Source organism: Lolium perenne, chromosome 1, assembly GCF_019359855.2.
Source record: "Lolium perenne isolate Kyuss_39 chromosome 1, Kyuss_2.0, whole genome shotgun sequence".
Classification (NCBI taxonomy): domain Eukaryota; kingdom Viridiplantae; phylum Streptophyta; class Magnoliopsida; order Poales; family Poaceae; genus Lolium; species Lolium perenne.
This window is the reverse complement of record NC_067244.2, coordinates 238,506,233-238,518,622: the sequence shown is the minus strand read 5'-3', so window position 1 is coordinate 238,518,622 and position 12,390 is coordinate 238,506,233. Positions and strand designations below refer to the sequence as shown.

At 48.0% G+C, this 12,390-nt stretch overlaps 3 protein-coding genes across 3 annotated transcripts; 2 read left to right on the top strand and 1 right to left on the bottom strand.

Annotated features, from left to right (window-relative positions):
- Positions 1-390: 390 nt before the first annotated feature.
- On the top strand, positions 391-1,493 carry LOC139834946 (uncharacterized). The gene is made up of 3 exons (XM_071824871.1): positions 391-477; positions 539-787; positions 1,140-1,493. Exons 1-3 carry the CDS (start codon positions 391-393, stop codon positions 1,491-1,493), a joined length of 690 nt encoding a protein of 229 aa, XP_071680972.1.
- Positions 1,494-4,482: 2,989 nt separating this feature from the next.
- On the bottom strand, positions 4,483-5,235 carry LOC127318689 (uncharacterized). Its single transcript, XM_051349190.1, has one exon. The coding sequence runs from the start codon at positions 5,157-5,159 to the stop codon at positions 4,764-4,766; it is 396 nt and encodes a 131-aa protein (XP_051205150.1). The 5' UTR covers positions 5,160-5,235; the 3' UTR covers positions 4,483-4,763.
- A 2,672-nt stretch (positions 5,236-7,907) lies between these two features.
- On the top strand, positions 7,908-11,788 carry LOC127337226 (uncharacterized). Its single transcript, XM_071824870.1, has 3 exons — positions 7,908-9,624; positions 11,187-11,244; positions 11,437-11,788. Exons 1-3 carry the CDS (start codon positions 7,908-7,910, stop codon positions 11,786-11,788), a joined length of 2,127 nt encoding a protein of 708 aa, XP_071680971.1.
- The last annotated feature ends 602 nt before the right edge of the window (positions 11,789-12,390 follow it).

Sequence of the window (12,390 nt, the reverse complement as noted above, 5' to 3'; positions counted from 1 at the left end):
GTGAATGAGCTACTGGACTTAGTTGAAGAACTCCGAGCCTTCCTGGCTCCTGAAAAAATGCTGAGAGACCGGAGCCCTGCTGGCTCCTGAAAAAATGTTGAGAGACTGAGTCCGTGTGCACCTCTCCCGGGAATATAAGGCCCTGGACGCATATTGGAAGCAACGATTGACGTTTCTTCTGTGCCACTTTGGAGAAGACAATACCAAATTCTTCCATGCCTGTGCCTCGGCTCGCCTAAGGAAAAAAATCAGATCAAAGTCCTGCACGATGGAGATTGGGTCTTATACAATCATGCCTAGGAAGACGAATTGTTACACAGTTTCTATGCGGACCTTCTTGGCTCCTCTACCCCCCCCCCCCCGGTGTGCGGCTACGATCTGCGCACCGCCATGCAGAGTGTTGCAGGCTTGCAGGACTTGGAGAGGCCTTTCACCATACAAGAGGCCAAGGTCGCCGTCTGGGCTATGTGCATGGAAGTAGCCCCGTCCTTGACTGCTTCGGACATTCATTGTTTCATACTTTCTTGCACCTTGTCAGCCCGGATCTCTCATGGCCTTCCTTCAGGACTTCTATGACGAAGTTGCACCCCTCGATGGGCTCACTGTTGACGACTTTCGTCCCATCTCACTCCAGAATTGTGTAATGAAGATTGTCACTCGGATCCTCACGACAAGACTCCAACACTTCATACATCGCCTCATCTCCTTTGAGCAGTCATGGTCCGTCAAGGGGCGGAATATTGTCAACAACTTCCTCTACACAGCTGACGTGGTCCAAAGCTGCCAGGTCCGAAGATCTCCGGCTGTAGTGCTCAAGATGGACTTTAGACGCCATTTTGGACTCGGGTGGGCTCGACCCCCTCTTTCGGTCCTGGATTTCTTCTATTCTTAACGCTAGACGGACTGATGTGCTTCTCAATGGTGTTCATGGGCGATGGATTTCATACACGAATGGGTTGCACCAAGGAGATCCATTGTCCCCCTACCTGTAATTGGTCATCACCGACTTGCTCCCCTGCCTCATCTCTATGGAAGGGGATGGTGACAGTCTGTTGCACCCCCTTATGGATGATCTCACATGCCCTGTAATTCAGGTTGCCAATGATACCTTGCTGATTTTGTGAGCTGAACACTCCCAGGTCCGTCGCCTCCGTGAGATTTTGGACCTCTTCTCGCAGGCCACATGTCTACACATCAATTTTCACAAGAGCACGTTTGTGCCCGTTGGCGGTGTCTCAGCTGAGCTAGCCTCAGAACTGGCGAGCATCCTCGGCTATCCTGTCTCGTCCTTCCCCCAGACATACCTTGGACTTCCGCTCTCGGACCACAAGCTCCCTACCGCCGCACTAGAATTCTTGTCTATCGAGATCTCCAAATGCATTCCTGGTTGGCGGACATCCATGCTTCCCATTGGTGGGCGTCTCACACTCACTGCAACAGTAATGTCTGCTCTCCCGTCGTTTTCCATATATGTCTGCTCTGCCGATCCCTAAGGGGATACTTGTGAAGATGAACATGCCCCGGAGATCGATGTTCTGGAAAGCAAAGGAGAAATGTTCTGGTGGCGATTGCCAGGTCGCCTAGGACTATGCGTGCCAGCTGCGATCCGAAGGCGGTCTTGGATTTGTTGACCTTGGCCTTCAAAACAAGTGCCTCCTGCTGAAAGCGGTCCATGGGCTATTCTCGGGGCGGGACTCTCCGCGAACCAGATGGGTGAAGCGCAGTTATCTCGGTGAACACCCCCATATGTCCACCCCCGCTAGGAAATGCTTCAAGTCGCTTATCCCGCTGTACCGCTCCATCACGAGAGTCGAGCCCCGCGACGGGTGCTCCACGTTGCTCTGGCACGATGCTTGGACCCAGCTGGGCCCCCTGTCGGCGGCCCTCCCCGCGGCCTTCTAACACTTTTTCCGCCCCCTCGCCACCGTCGCCGGTGCCATGGAGAGTGGCGCCATGGAGATCCCACTCGTTCACCGGGTGTCTGCAGCGGCCTCGGGGGAGATGGAGTTTATACATGCTTGCCTCTCTGGGATCTCCCTCACCTCATCGCTGGACGTTCGCTCCATCGCCCTCGGCCCGTCTGCTGACTTCTCCATAGGGAGCGTCTATCTATCTCTTCACTCTTCTGGTTGTATCATCCCCGGCCAGGACGTCAACTAGAACTGCTTCGCGCCCCTCAAAGTGAAGGTGTTCGTCCGGATCATGCGCCTCCAGAAAACTAGGACGCGTGCGCTGCTGCACCGCCTTGGGTGTGTGCCCTCCCCAGATTGCCCCTTCAGCTTCGGCCAGCCGGAAGACATCTCACACATGTTTGTTGGCTGCCCCCCGCCTCCGCCCCTTGTGGAATATTGTCTCTCGCTCGGGGCGCCCCCGGACTGACGACGACATGCTGGGTCTCATCGATGCTCTCTCCGAAGACTTACCTCCCATGCACCTGAAAGCGTGTAACACCGCCATCCTCGCCTTGGTGTGGTCCATCTGGAAATCCTGCAATAGAATGATTTTCGATGCAGATCTCATGTCTACTCCGCGCATTCTGGATATGTTGGCCGACCACCTCCGCTTATGGATCGTCCGCACCCCCTCTAGTATCGACACGACCCCCATGCTAGCTTGGTGTGGGTCTATCTCTTAGCCCCTTGAAAACTTGTACTCCCCCTGTAGCCGGCTCCCCTTCTTGGTGTGTACGGTATGCCGCCTTTAGACCCAGGATTGTTGGCTTACGGCCTCCTTGTTGTTGCCCCCCCCCCCCTTTTTTAATGAAAATCATAGTTCAGGTGGGCGATCACCCCCTGTTGATTCTTCAAAAAAATAACTGATCAAAATCCAGGGCCGGTCCTAGGATCTGGAGGGCCCGGGGCGAGGCGAGAAATCAGGGCCCGTAAAATATTAATTACATAATAATAAATTATTTTCACCGCCTGATGCATAAATTATTTGATATCGGTATAAATTGTCGATAAACATCTATGTGTAGCTTGACTAATTATTTTTCACCACTCAATGCATAAATTCTAGATGACAAGACTATTTGATGCAATTTTTCTTATAAATATAATCCGAGGATTGGGCGAAACTAATTTTTTTGTGTGAACTCTTCACTAAACTATTTCGGAATCATACACCTTAGTTTGGCGTTACTGAGAATGGAGCCGAAGTTATGCATATCGGCGCATGGAAAAGCGACACCGAAACACTCGGTTGTGCCAATATGCGCAATTTTGACTTCATTCTCGACATTTTTGAAAGACATACGTTAGCTGATAAGTTGTCGTTTTTTCTTATTCTGAACGGGGAAAATCAAATCAGCAACTTTACCCCTCTTTGATCCGGGGCCTATGAACTTAACAATAATAATATATATATGTACCTATAAAATTATAGCAATAATTTTTTTTGCTAGTATTTATACCAAATTAATTTTACATAACACGTATTATAAATTTCAGCTTTGCCAACTATCAGTGAATTGAGCGATAGAAAAGGAATATGAATCAGTTTTTTATTGGCCAGGAAGATGCGTTGGCTGTGGCTCCAGGCTCCAGCCATGGTGTAACCATGGGCCCCCAGCGATTAACCTGTGTACGTGTCTAAAGGGTAAAATGTTAAATACTAACCAAGTGAATGAGGCCCATCTAACGAAAACGAAAAAGGCCCAAGATCTTCACTACAACCTTCGTGCATAACTCTTCGTCTAGGTTGTACGAGTACAGAGAATTCCTCCTTCGACCAGCTCTAATGGCGCCGCCGCTGCAGCATAAAACATGTGTAGCTGCCTAGCTTGGAGCCTGGGACTTGGGGCCCCCTTGGGTCTGGGGCCCAGGGCGGCCGCCCCTCCCGCCCCCCCCCCCCCCCCCTAGGGCCGGCCCTGTCAAAATCCAACCTTTAGGTCACAAAAAATTTAAACGAAATTGATAATCAAACTAAAAAAGATGGATAAGTGGGTAGAAATTTTTAATTTTTTATGCAAACATACCCGCCACTCACTTAAGTGTGGTGTACAGACTCGTTGTACCCACATGTCATGGAGTGGGAAGGTAGGTGTGTAAATGGGTGGAAACAATGTTAACGTTGTATTTTTGTAGGTACGAGCCACACCTCCCAAAAAATGTACTCGATCTAGAACTCTATGTTCTGCCCATGTAAATATTTTATGAACTGAAAAATACAGCAGGAGGAAGTTTCGCCTATTGTTTTTCTGTAAAAAAAATTGTAATACACAAATACCAAATATCTTTTCGGGAACAGCTCTTTCAACTTGTGCATATATGTAGGCCGGTTCTCTGTTCTCATTCAAAATATCTCAAGTACGTACTAAGAAGTAACCAAAGAGCTCATGAGAGGCCCTAGCGAATGTTGAAGAAATATGTATGTTGGATGACAAGAGCCCAAGAGGAGCTAGCGTCGAGAGATAGGATAGGATTGCCAGCGTTTCAGTGAGTGTACCAACTCGCATGAATTTGGCCATTACTATTACACCACATAGTTCCTAAACCCTAATACAAAGCACACGGCTCCAATGATTATTAGTACTGTAGTAAAAAACAAACGAACGATGCCTAAACCCAACGAAAAATTTCCAACACAAGATACTACAATACTACATGGAAAAGGAAAACTACAGACCATACATGCTCTCCGACGATGACGAACAAACAAATGTGGTGCACCGAGGGGAAGATTTAATTAGGGAAATAAAAGGCAGATGCCTCGAGCCCTAGAAAACACGATCATCTTATGTAAAGTCTAAGCATGCATGCATATTACAGCTCGTCGGTCTTGCCGGGCCCTTGAGGCATGAGGTGCCGGAAGTGGCGCATCAGGAGCTCGATGGCAGCGTCGGACGCCTCCTCCTTGCTGCGGGCGTCGGCGGCACTGTCCTCTGGCATGTTGCGGATTGCGTCGACGATGATCCCCAGCGGCCCGATCTCGCGTTTCATGAACACCGCCAGCCGATGGACCGTCTCGGTATCGGCTGCTGCCGCGGTCACGGGGTTGGAGAAAATCCGGACGAGCTCCGCCATGGTCTCCCGCCGCTGCTCCAGGTCGTCCTCATCCGCCGCGGTGGCGGAGACTGCTCCGACGTTGGTGGCAGCGGCGACAGCGAGCACTAGGAGGAAGACGAGGAGCTTGGCCATGGTGAGAGGAATGGCTTGCATCTCTAGGAGAAGAAAACTGAGTATATAATGGTGTGGTGGCGGCGTGGCACACCGATTCCGTGGCACAACTGCAGCTTGAGGATCACTGAGCGCAACAAGAGTGTGACCGACCGCGCTTTAACGTTCCATCCTGCAACTGGCTCGTGGAGAAAGAAGACAACCACATGATGGTACTAGCTTTTGCATTAAAATGGTGTGAGTAGTACCGCGTGGCGGTGACAAGCCGGCTGGCCGGCTGACTGAGTTGCATCTCATTTTCAGTCAATATGTTACAGCCCATATGCATGATCCAGTATATGTACGTACTGTTAGTCTGTTAGTGGAAAAAGGGGCTTTAGTTCCGGTTGGTAACGGACATTAGTCCTGGATTCGCAACCGGGACTAATTATGCGAGACTAAAGGCCCCCTTTAGTCGCGGTTGCTTACGAACCGCGACTAAAGAGCCATCCACGTGGGCTGCAGACGCGCGTTGGGGCGGAGTACCTTTAGTCCCGGTTGTTGTGACCAACCGGGAATAAATGTTTCTGCAGGTTTAGGGTTTAAACCACTAAATCTGGTTTTATTTTAGGGTGTTTTCTTTTCTTTTATATTTTATTTTATGTTTTATTTTAGTTTCAAACAAGTTTCAGTACACATATTCAGGGAGTAGTGTTTTGGAATGCTCCCTATATTTTAAAATGCATCTTACATATATTTTAAATTTAAAAAAATTGAAACAAAAAATTCGCACGTACATATTCATGTGCTACACGCTCACAAAGTCGATTCATAAAAAAATGAACTTATCATGTGACGTGTGTAAAGAAGACAAAATTCAGTGCTTAAAATAATGCTTTTCACACGATAAGTTTTCTCTTTTTTACATAGGTCACAAAAAATATTATTTTTTCCTGAAACTTGACGCGCACACATATATTATGGAGATGTACACGTAGAATTTTTTTCAAAATTTTTCCACACTTTGAAATATGCTTTGTTCGCAGAGGGAGCATGTGCACCCGGGAGCCGAAATGAATTTCCGACATATTCTACGCTACTATATACACGTTACACGTTGATGCATATGAATATACAATTTCAAACAAGTTTGAAATTTCAAACAAGAAGAATTCAAGAGGAATATATAATATTCAATCTCGGGCCGGTGACCATATACAACTTCAAACAAGTTTTCATCATTCTTTGCTTCGTACGTACTGACGGACAACTCGTTATTCTTTGGAAATATATTATTCACCGTTTTCAGCAATTTTTCAAATCCCGAGTCAAATAGACCGTCATGTGCCTTCCATTTCAGCAAATCCAGTGTGCAGCCCAGCTTTTTCAGACAATTATCGCATCCTGGATACAGCGACTTTTTGTGATCCTCTAACATGCGATCCAAATTCTCCCTCTCCTTTTCAGTTTCGCAACCTCTCCATGCATCAGCAATGGTCCGACCAAGGTCATCAGTGGGCTCATCATGTGCCTCTTCTTCACCTTTCCCTTCTTCAGCATCCTCCATGAAAGTATCACCGAAATAATAAGGATAGTTGTCATCATCATCTTCTTCATTTTCTTCCATTCTAACCCCTCTTTCTCCATGCTTGGTCCAATAATTATAGCTTGGCATGAAACCGTGTTGAAGCAGGTGCACGTGAACGACTCTTGAGGAAGAATAAACCTTCTTATTCTTACAGTAAGCACATGGACATATAACAAAAAAAACCCTGCTTGTTCGCATTAGCCACTGTGAGGAAATCATTCAAACCCGTAATAAACTCGCCCGAGAGTCGCTTACCGTACATCCATTGCCGATTTATCTGCATTATTATTATAGAAAGTATATAATTAACCATCATGCATTTGTTAAACTAACTAGCAAGAAATAATAGAAATTAAACTATGAACTACACATGCATATTTATCAATAACACATGAAAGGTTCAAGTTGCTAACCGCGATCGAGGAGGAAAAAAATGAGAAAGCTAAAGTGTGGCTCGGACACTTCATATCATGCTCTCGGGCATTTCATCGAACACCTTGTGTGCATAAAAGAATCAAAGCTAAACCCACCACCCCTTGTGAATAGAGGTGGAACACCAAGTTTCTCACACACACAAGTGAAGTGTGCTGGCCAACCACGACTAAAGGCCCGCCCGTACACCAGCTGCCGACCGAGCCCGCTGGGTCCAGACCTTCAGTCGCGGTTCGCCTGCAGAATCGCGACTAAAGACCCCCATTAGTCACGGTTCAAAAAAATTGGAGACTAATGGTGATGTATGGAAGCCCCTTTTTCTACTAGTGTGAGACTCCTAGCTTTATGCATCGGATCGAAGTGAACATGTACGCTCCAAACATGTGGTCTTAGCTATGTCAGTCATCCAAATATATTTGTCTCTAGCCATGCAGTCCATAAGAGGCAAGATCTGATACCCTCTGTTCTAATAAATAAAGCTTTTATAATTAAATCAATAACCAAACCTAAATAAGTTTGGAATATATAGAAATAATATAAAAAATCCAACGCGAAATAAGTATATTAATCTATTGATATTAAGTCGATATTGTGTATATTTTTATTTTGTCTATCTAGTTGGTCAAATTTCGGTTGCATTGACTTTTGATAAAATTTATATGCATTATTCATTGGATATGATTGAACTCCGCCTTGTTGTCTCAACATAGCCGGTCCCAAGCCCGGGTAAAGGAGGAGGGTTGTGATAGGCGAGGCGAGCCAACGTAAAAAATCCAGCCACTCTTATGGAGATGAAACCCAAAGGAACCTTGTTGGGGCGTAACCCTCTTAGCGACGCGCCACATCAGAACCCGAGTGTGGTGTCAAATGGGCAAGGGCCGGGCCGTCACCCCCTTGGTGGCGCGCCGTATCTTGATCTGGATACGGTGATAAGTGAGCAAGGGTCGGGTCGCCGCATCCTTAGTGGCGCGCTGCACCGACGCCCCGGTGTAGTGAAAAATGAGCAAGGATCTCCGCATTTGACTCGACGAGTGCGGAGGGTAAGGAAGTTAGCCGAGCCTAGGAGGATACGCTTAGGTAGCTCGAACGTAGGGTCCCTGACGGGTAAGTTACGGGAGTTAGTTGATACAGCGGTGAGGAGGCGTGTTGATGTCCTATGTGTCCAAGAGACCAAATGGAAGGGACAGAAGGCGAAGGAGGTGGAGGATACCGGTTTCAAGTTGTGGTACACGGGGACAACTTCAAACAAAAATGGAGTAGGCATCTTGGTCAATAAGAGCCTCAGGGATGGAGTTGTGGACGTCAAGAGGCAAGGGGACCGGATGATCCTTGTCAAGCTGGTTGTTGGGGACTTAGTCCTCAATGTTATCAGCGCGTATGCCCCACAAGTAGGCCACAATGAGAGCACCAAGAGGCAGTTCTGGGAAGGCCTGGAGGACTTGGTTAGGAGGGTACCTATTGGTGAGAAGCTCTTCATAGGAGGAGACCTCAATGGCCATGTGGGTACATATAACACAGGTTTTGAAAGGGTGCATGGGGGCTTTGGCTATGGCATCAGGAACCAAGAAGGAGAAGATGTCCTGAGCTTCGCTCTAGCCTATGACATGGTCGTAGCTAACACCCTCTTTAGGAAGAGAGAATCCCATCTAGTGACGTTTAGTAGTGGTCTACACTCTAGCCAGATTGATTTTGTCCTCTCTAGAAGAGAAGACAGACGCGCCTGCATTGATTGTAAGGTGATACCTGGAGAGAGTGTTGTCCCTCAACATAAGCTGGTGGTTGCTGACTTTCGCTTTAGGATCCGTGTCCAGCGGGGTAAGCGCGCCAAAGTCGCTAGAACAAAGTGGTGGAAGCTCAAGGGTGAGGCATCCCAGGCTTTCAGGGAGAGGGTTATTAAGGAGGGCCCTTGGGAGGAAGGAGGCGATGCAAACATGATGTGGACGAGTATGGCGACCTGCTTGTGGAAGGTCGTTGTAGAGGAGTTTGGGGTGACGAAGGGAAGTAGAAGGGAAGCTAAGGATACCTGGTGGTGGAACGATGAGGTCCAGAAGGTTATTAGGGAGAAAAAGGACTGTTTCAGATGCCTATATCTGGACAGGAGTGCAGCTAACATGGAGAAGTACAAGGTGGCGAAGAAGGCTGCAAAGCGGACGGTGAGTGAAGCAAGGGGTCGGGCGTATGAGGACCTCTACCAACGTTTAAACATGAAGGAAGGCGAAAGGGACATCTATAAGATGGCCAAGTTTAGGGAGAGGAAGACGAGGGATGTCAACGAAGTCAAATGCATCAAGGACGGAGATGATCAGCTTCTTGTGAAGGATGAGGCGATCAAGCGTAGATGGCGGGAGTACTTTGACAACCTTTACAATGGGGAGGCTGAGAGCTCTACCATTGAGCTAGACGACTCTTTTGATGATACCAGCATGTGCTTTGTGCGACGTATACAGGAGTCTGAGGTTAAGGAGGCGTTAAGGAGGATGAAAGGCGGCAAGGCGATGGGTCCTGATGGTATCCCCATCGAGGCGTGGAGAGGCCTTGGAGACGTAGCGATAGTATGGCTAACTAAGCTTTTCAACCTCATTTTTCGGTCAAACAAGATGCCCGAAGAATGGAGGCGGAGTATTTTAGTACCAATCTTCAAGAACAAGGGGGATGTTCAAAGTTGTACTAATTACCGTGGAATCAAGCTGATGATCCATACTATGAAGCTATGGGAGAGAGTCATTGAGCACCGCTTAAGAAGGTTGACAAGCGTGACCAAAAACCAATTTGGTTTCATGCCTGGGAGGTCTACCATGGAAGCCATCTTCTTGGTACGACAGCTGATGGAGAGATACAGGGAGCAAAAGAAGGACCTTCATATGGTGTTCATTGATTTGGAGAAGGCCTATGATAAGATACCTCGGAATGTCATGTGGTGGGCCTTGGAGAAACACAAAGTCCCAATAAAGTACATTACCCTCATCAAGGATATGTATGATAATGTTGTGACAAGTGTTCGAACAAGCGATGGCGACACTGATGACTTTCCAATTATAATAGGGCTACACCAAGGGTCAGATTTGAGCCCTTATCTTTTTGATTTGGTGATGGATGAGGTCACAAGGGATATACAAGGAGACATCCCATGGTGTATGCTCTTTGCGGATGATGTGGTGCTAGTCGATGATAGCCGAACGGGGGTTAATAGAAAGTTAGAGTTGTGGAGGCGAACTCTCGAATCGAAGGTTTTAGGCTTAGTAGAACTAAAACTGAATACATGAGGTGTAGTTTCAGTTCTACTAGGCACGAGGAGGGAGAGGTTAGCCTTGATGGGCAGGTGGTACCAGAGAGAGACACTTTTCGATATTTGGGGTCCATGTTGCAGAAGGATGGCGATATCGATGAAGATGTGGGCCACCGAATCAAGGCTGGTTGGATGAAGTGGCGCCAAGCTTCTGGCGTACTCTGTGACAAGAGAGTGCCACAAAAGCTAAAAGGCAGGTTTTATAGGACAGCTATCCGACCTGCGATGTTGTATGGCGGTGAGTGTTGGCCAACGAAGAGACGACATATCCAACAGTTAAGTGTAGCAGAGATGCGCATGTTGAGATGGATATGTGGCCACACAAGAAAGGATCGGGTACGGAACGACGATATACGGGAGAGAGTTGGGGTAGCACCGATTGAAGAGAAGCTGGTCCAACATCGTCTCGGATGGTTTGGACATATCCAACGGAGGCCTCCTGAAGCGCCAGTGCATAGCGGACGGATAAAGCGTGATGAGAATGTTAAGAGGGGTCGTGGTAGACCAAACTTGACATGGGAGGAGTCCGTTAAGAGAGATCTGAAGGTTTGGAATATCGACAAAGATTTAGCCATGGATAGGGGTGCGTGGAAGTTAGCTATCCATGTTCCGGAACCATGACTTGGCTTCGAGATCTTATGGGTTTCAACTCTAGCCTAACCCAACTTGTTTGGTACTGAAAGGCTTGGTTGTTGGTTGTTGTATTCATTGGATCTGATTGAATAATTAAGAAGAAATAAATAAACAAACCACTATACTCTCTTGAACTTTAATGACACACTAGGGCACAAGCTGGCTTTGCTGTGTGGCCATTTTGCACGGCAAAAGGCATATTTTACACAGTAAACTCTTCGCCGTGCACCGTCGCATGGCAAAGAACCGACAGCAAAGAGTGGCTATGCAAAGAGCCTTCACCGTACGGCGACTACATTTTACACGGTAAAGGTCTCGCTGTCGTGTGGTATTCTTTGCCGAGCGTCTTCCCTCGATGCCGTGTGTCCACACATTGCCAAGTGTCACATTCCTCGCTGCAGTGCATCCTCCTTTGCCGCGCGCAAGTTACTAGACACGGTAAATAAATTCTCTACAAATAAAAAAAGCCCGTCGTCACCGCTGCCGGTGAGTGCAGCTGGCCGGGAGGAGGTCGCGCTGCTGGTCACGCCCACGTCGAGGAGGTTGCCCGCGTTCGCTGCCATCGAGCCGCCAGTGAGTGCAACAACCTACTTGTTGCCGCTTGCTCGCCGCCGCCCGTTCGTTGCAGCGTGCTCGCCGCTGCTGCCACGTACGCTCGACAACATCCACTCGCTGCCGCGACCACGCCAGCTCGGCGCCAAGCGCTCGCCGCCGCGGCCATGTCGGCTCTCCACTGCGCGCTCGCCGCTGTGAGGTCGCCGCCGCGGCCACGCACGTGCCTTCTCGTGCTTGCAGCCGCCGTGGCCACGCCCGTGCCTGCTCGTGCTTGCAGCCGCCCGTGTGTGGTTGTGGAGAGATGAAGGAGAGAGGGGGGTGCGTGTTGTGTGTACGTGCTGTGTGTGGGGATGTGGAAAGAAATAAAGGAGAGAGAGGAGTGGTGGTGGGATTAGGTGGGTGGAATATGTCATATTCAATATCTATGTGATAGAGCAGTCTGTATTCATTCTACTCTTTACCATGCGGTTTTCGCCAATGCACACGACAAATAAATTTCTTTACCGTGCGTATTTTTTTGCCGTGCGCATTTGTTTGCCGTACGTACGTAGTTGTGCTTATTTGCCGTGATATATTTTTTTGCTGTGCTTTTTTTTTGTGCGTTGACGTGTGGTATTTCTTTGCACGGCATATATTTCTTTGCCTTGTGTTGCACGGCAAAACTTCTATGCACGACAACGCTAGTTTTTCCCCTAGTGACATCACCTAACTGGGAAATAAGTTAATTCTCAATCAACTTAGAATAAGTCAGTTCCTATTGTTGGTTTTGGTGTAACGATGCGTGCCCTCTCGGGCCATCG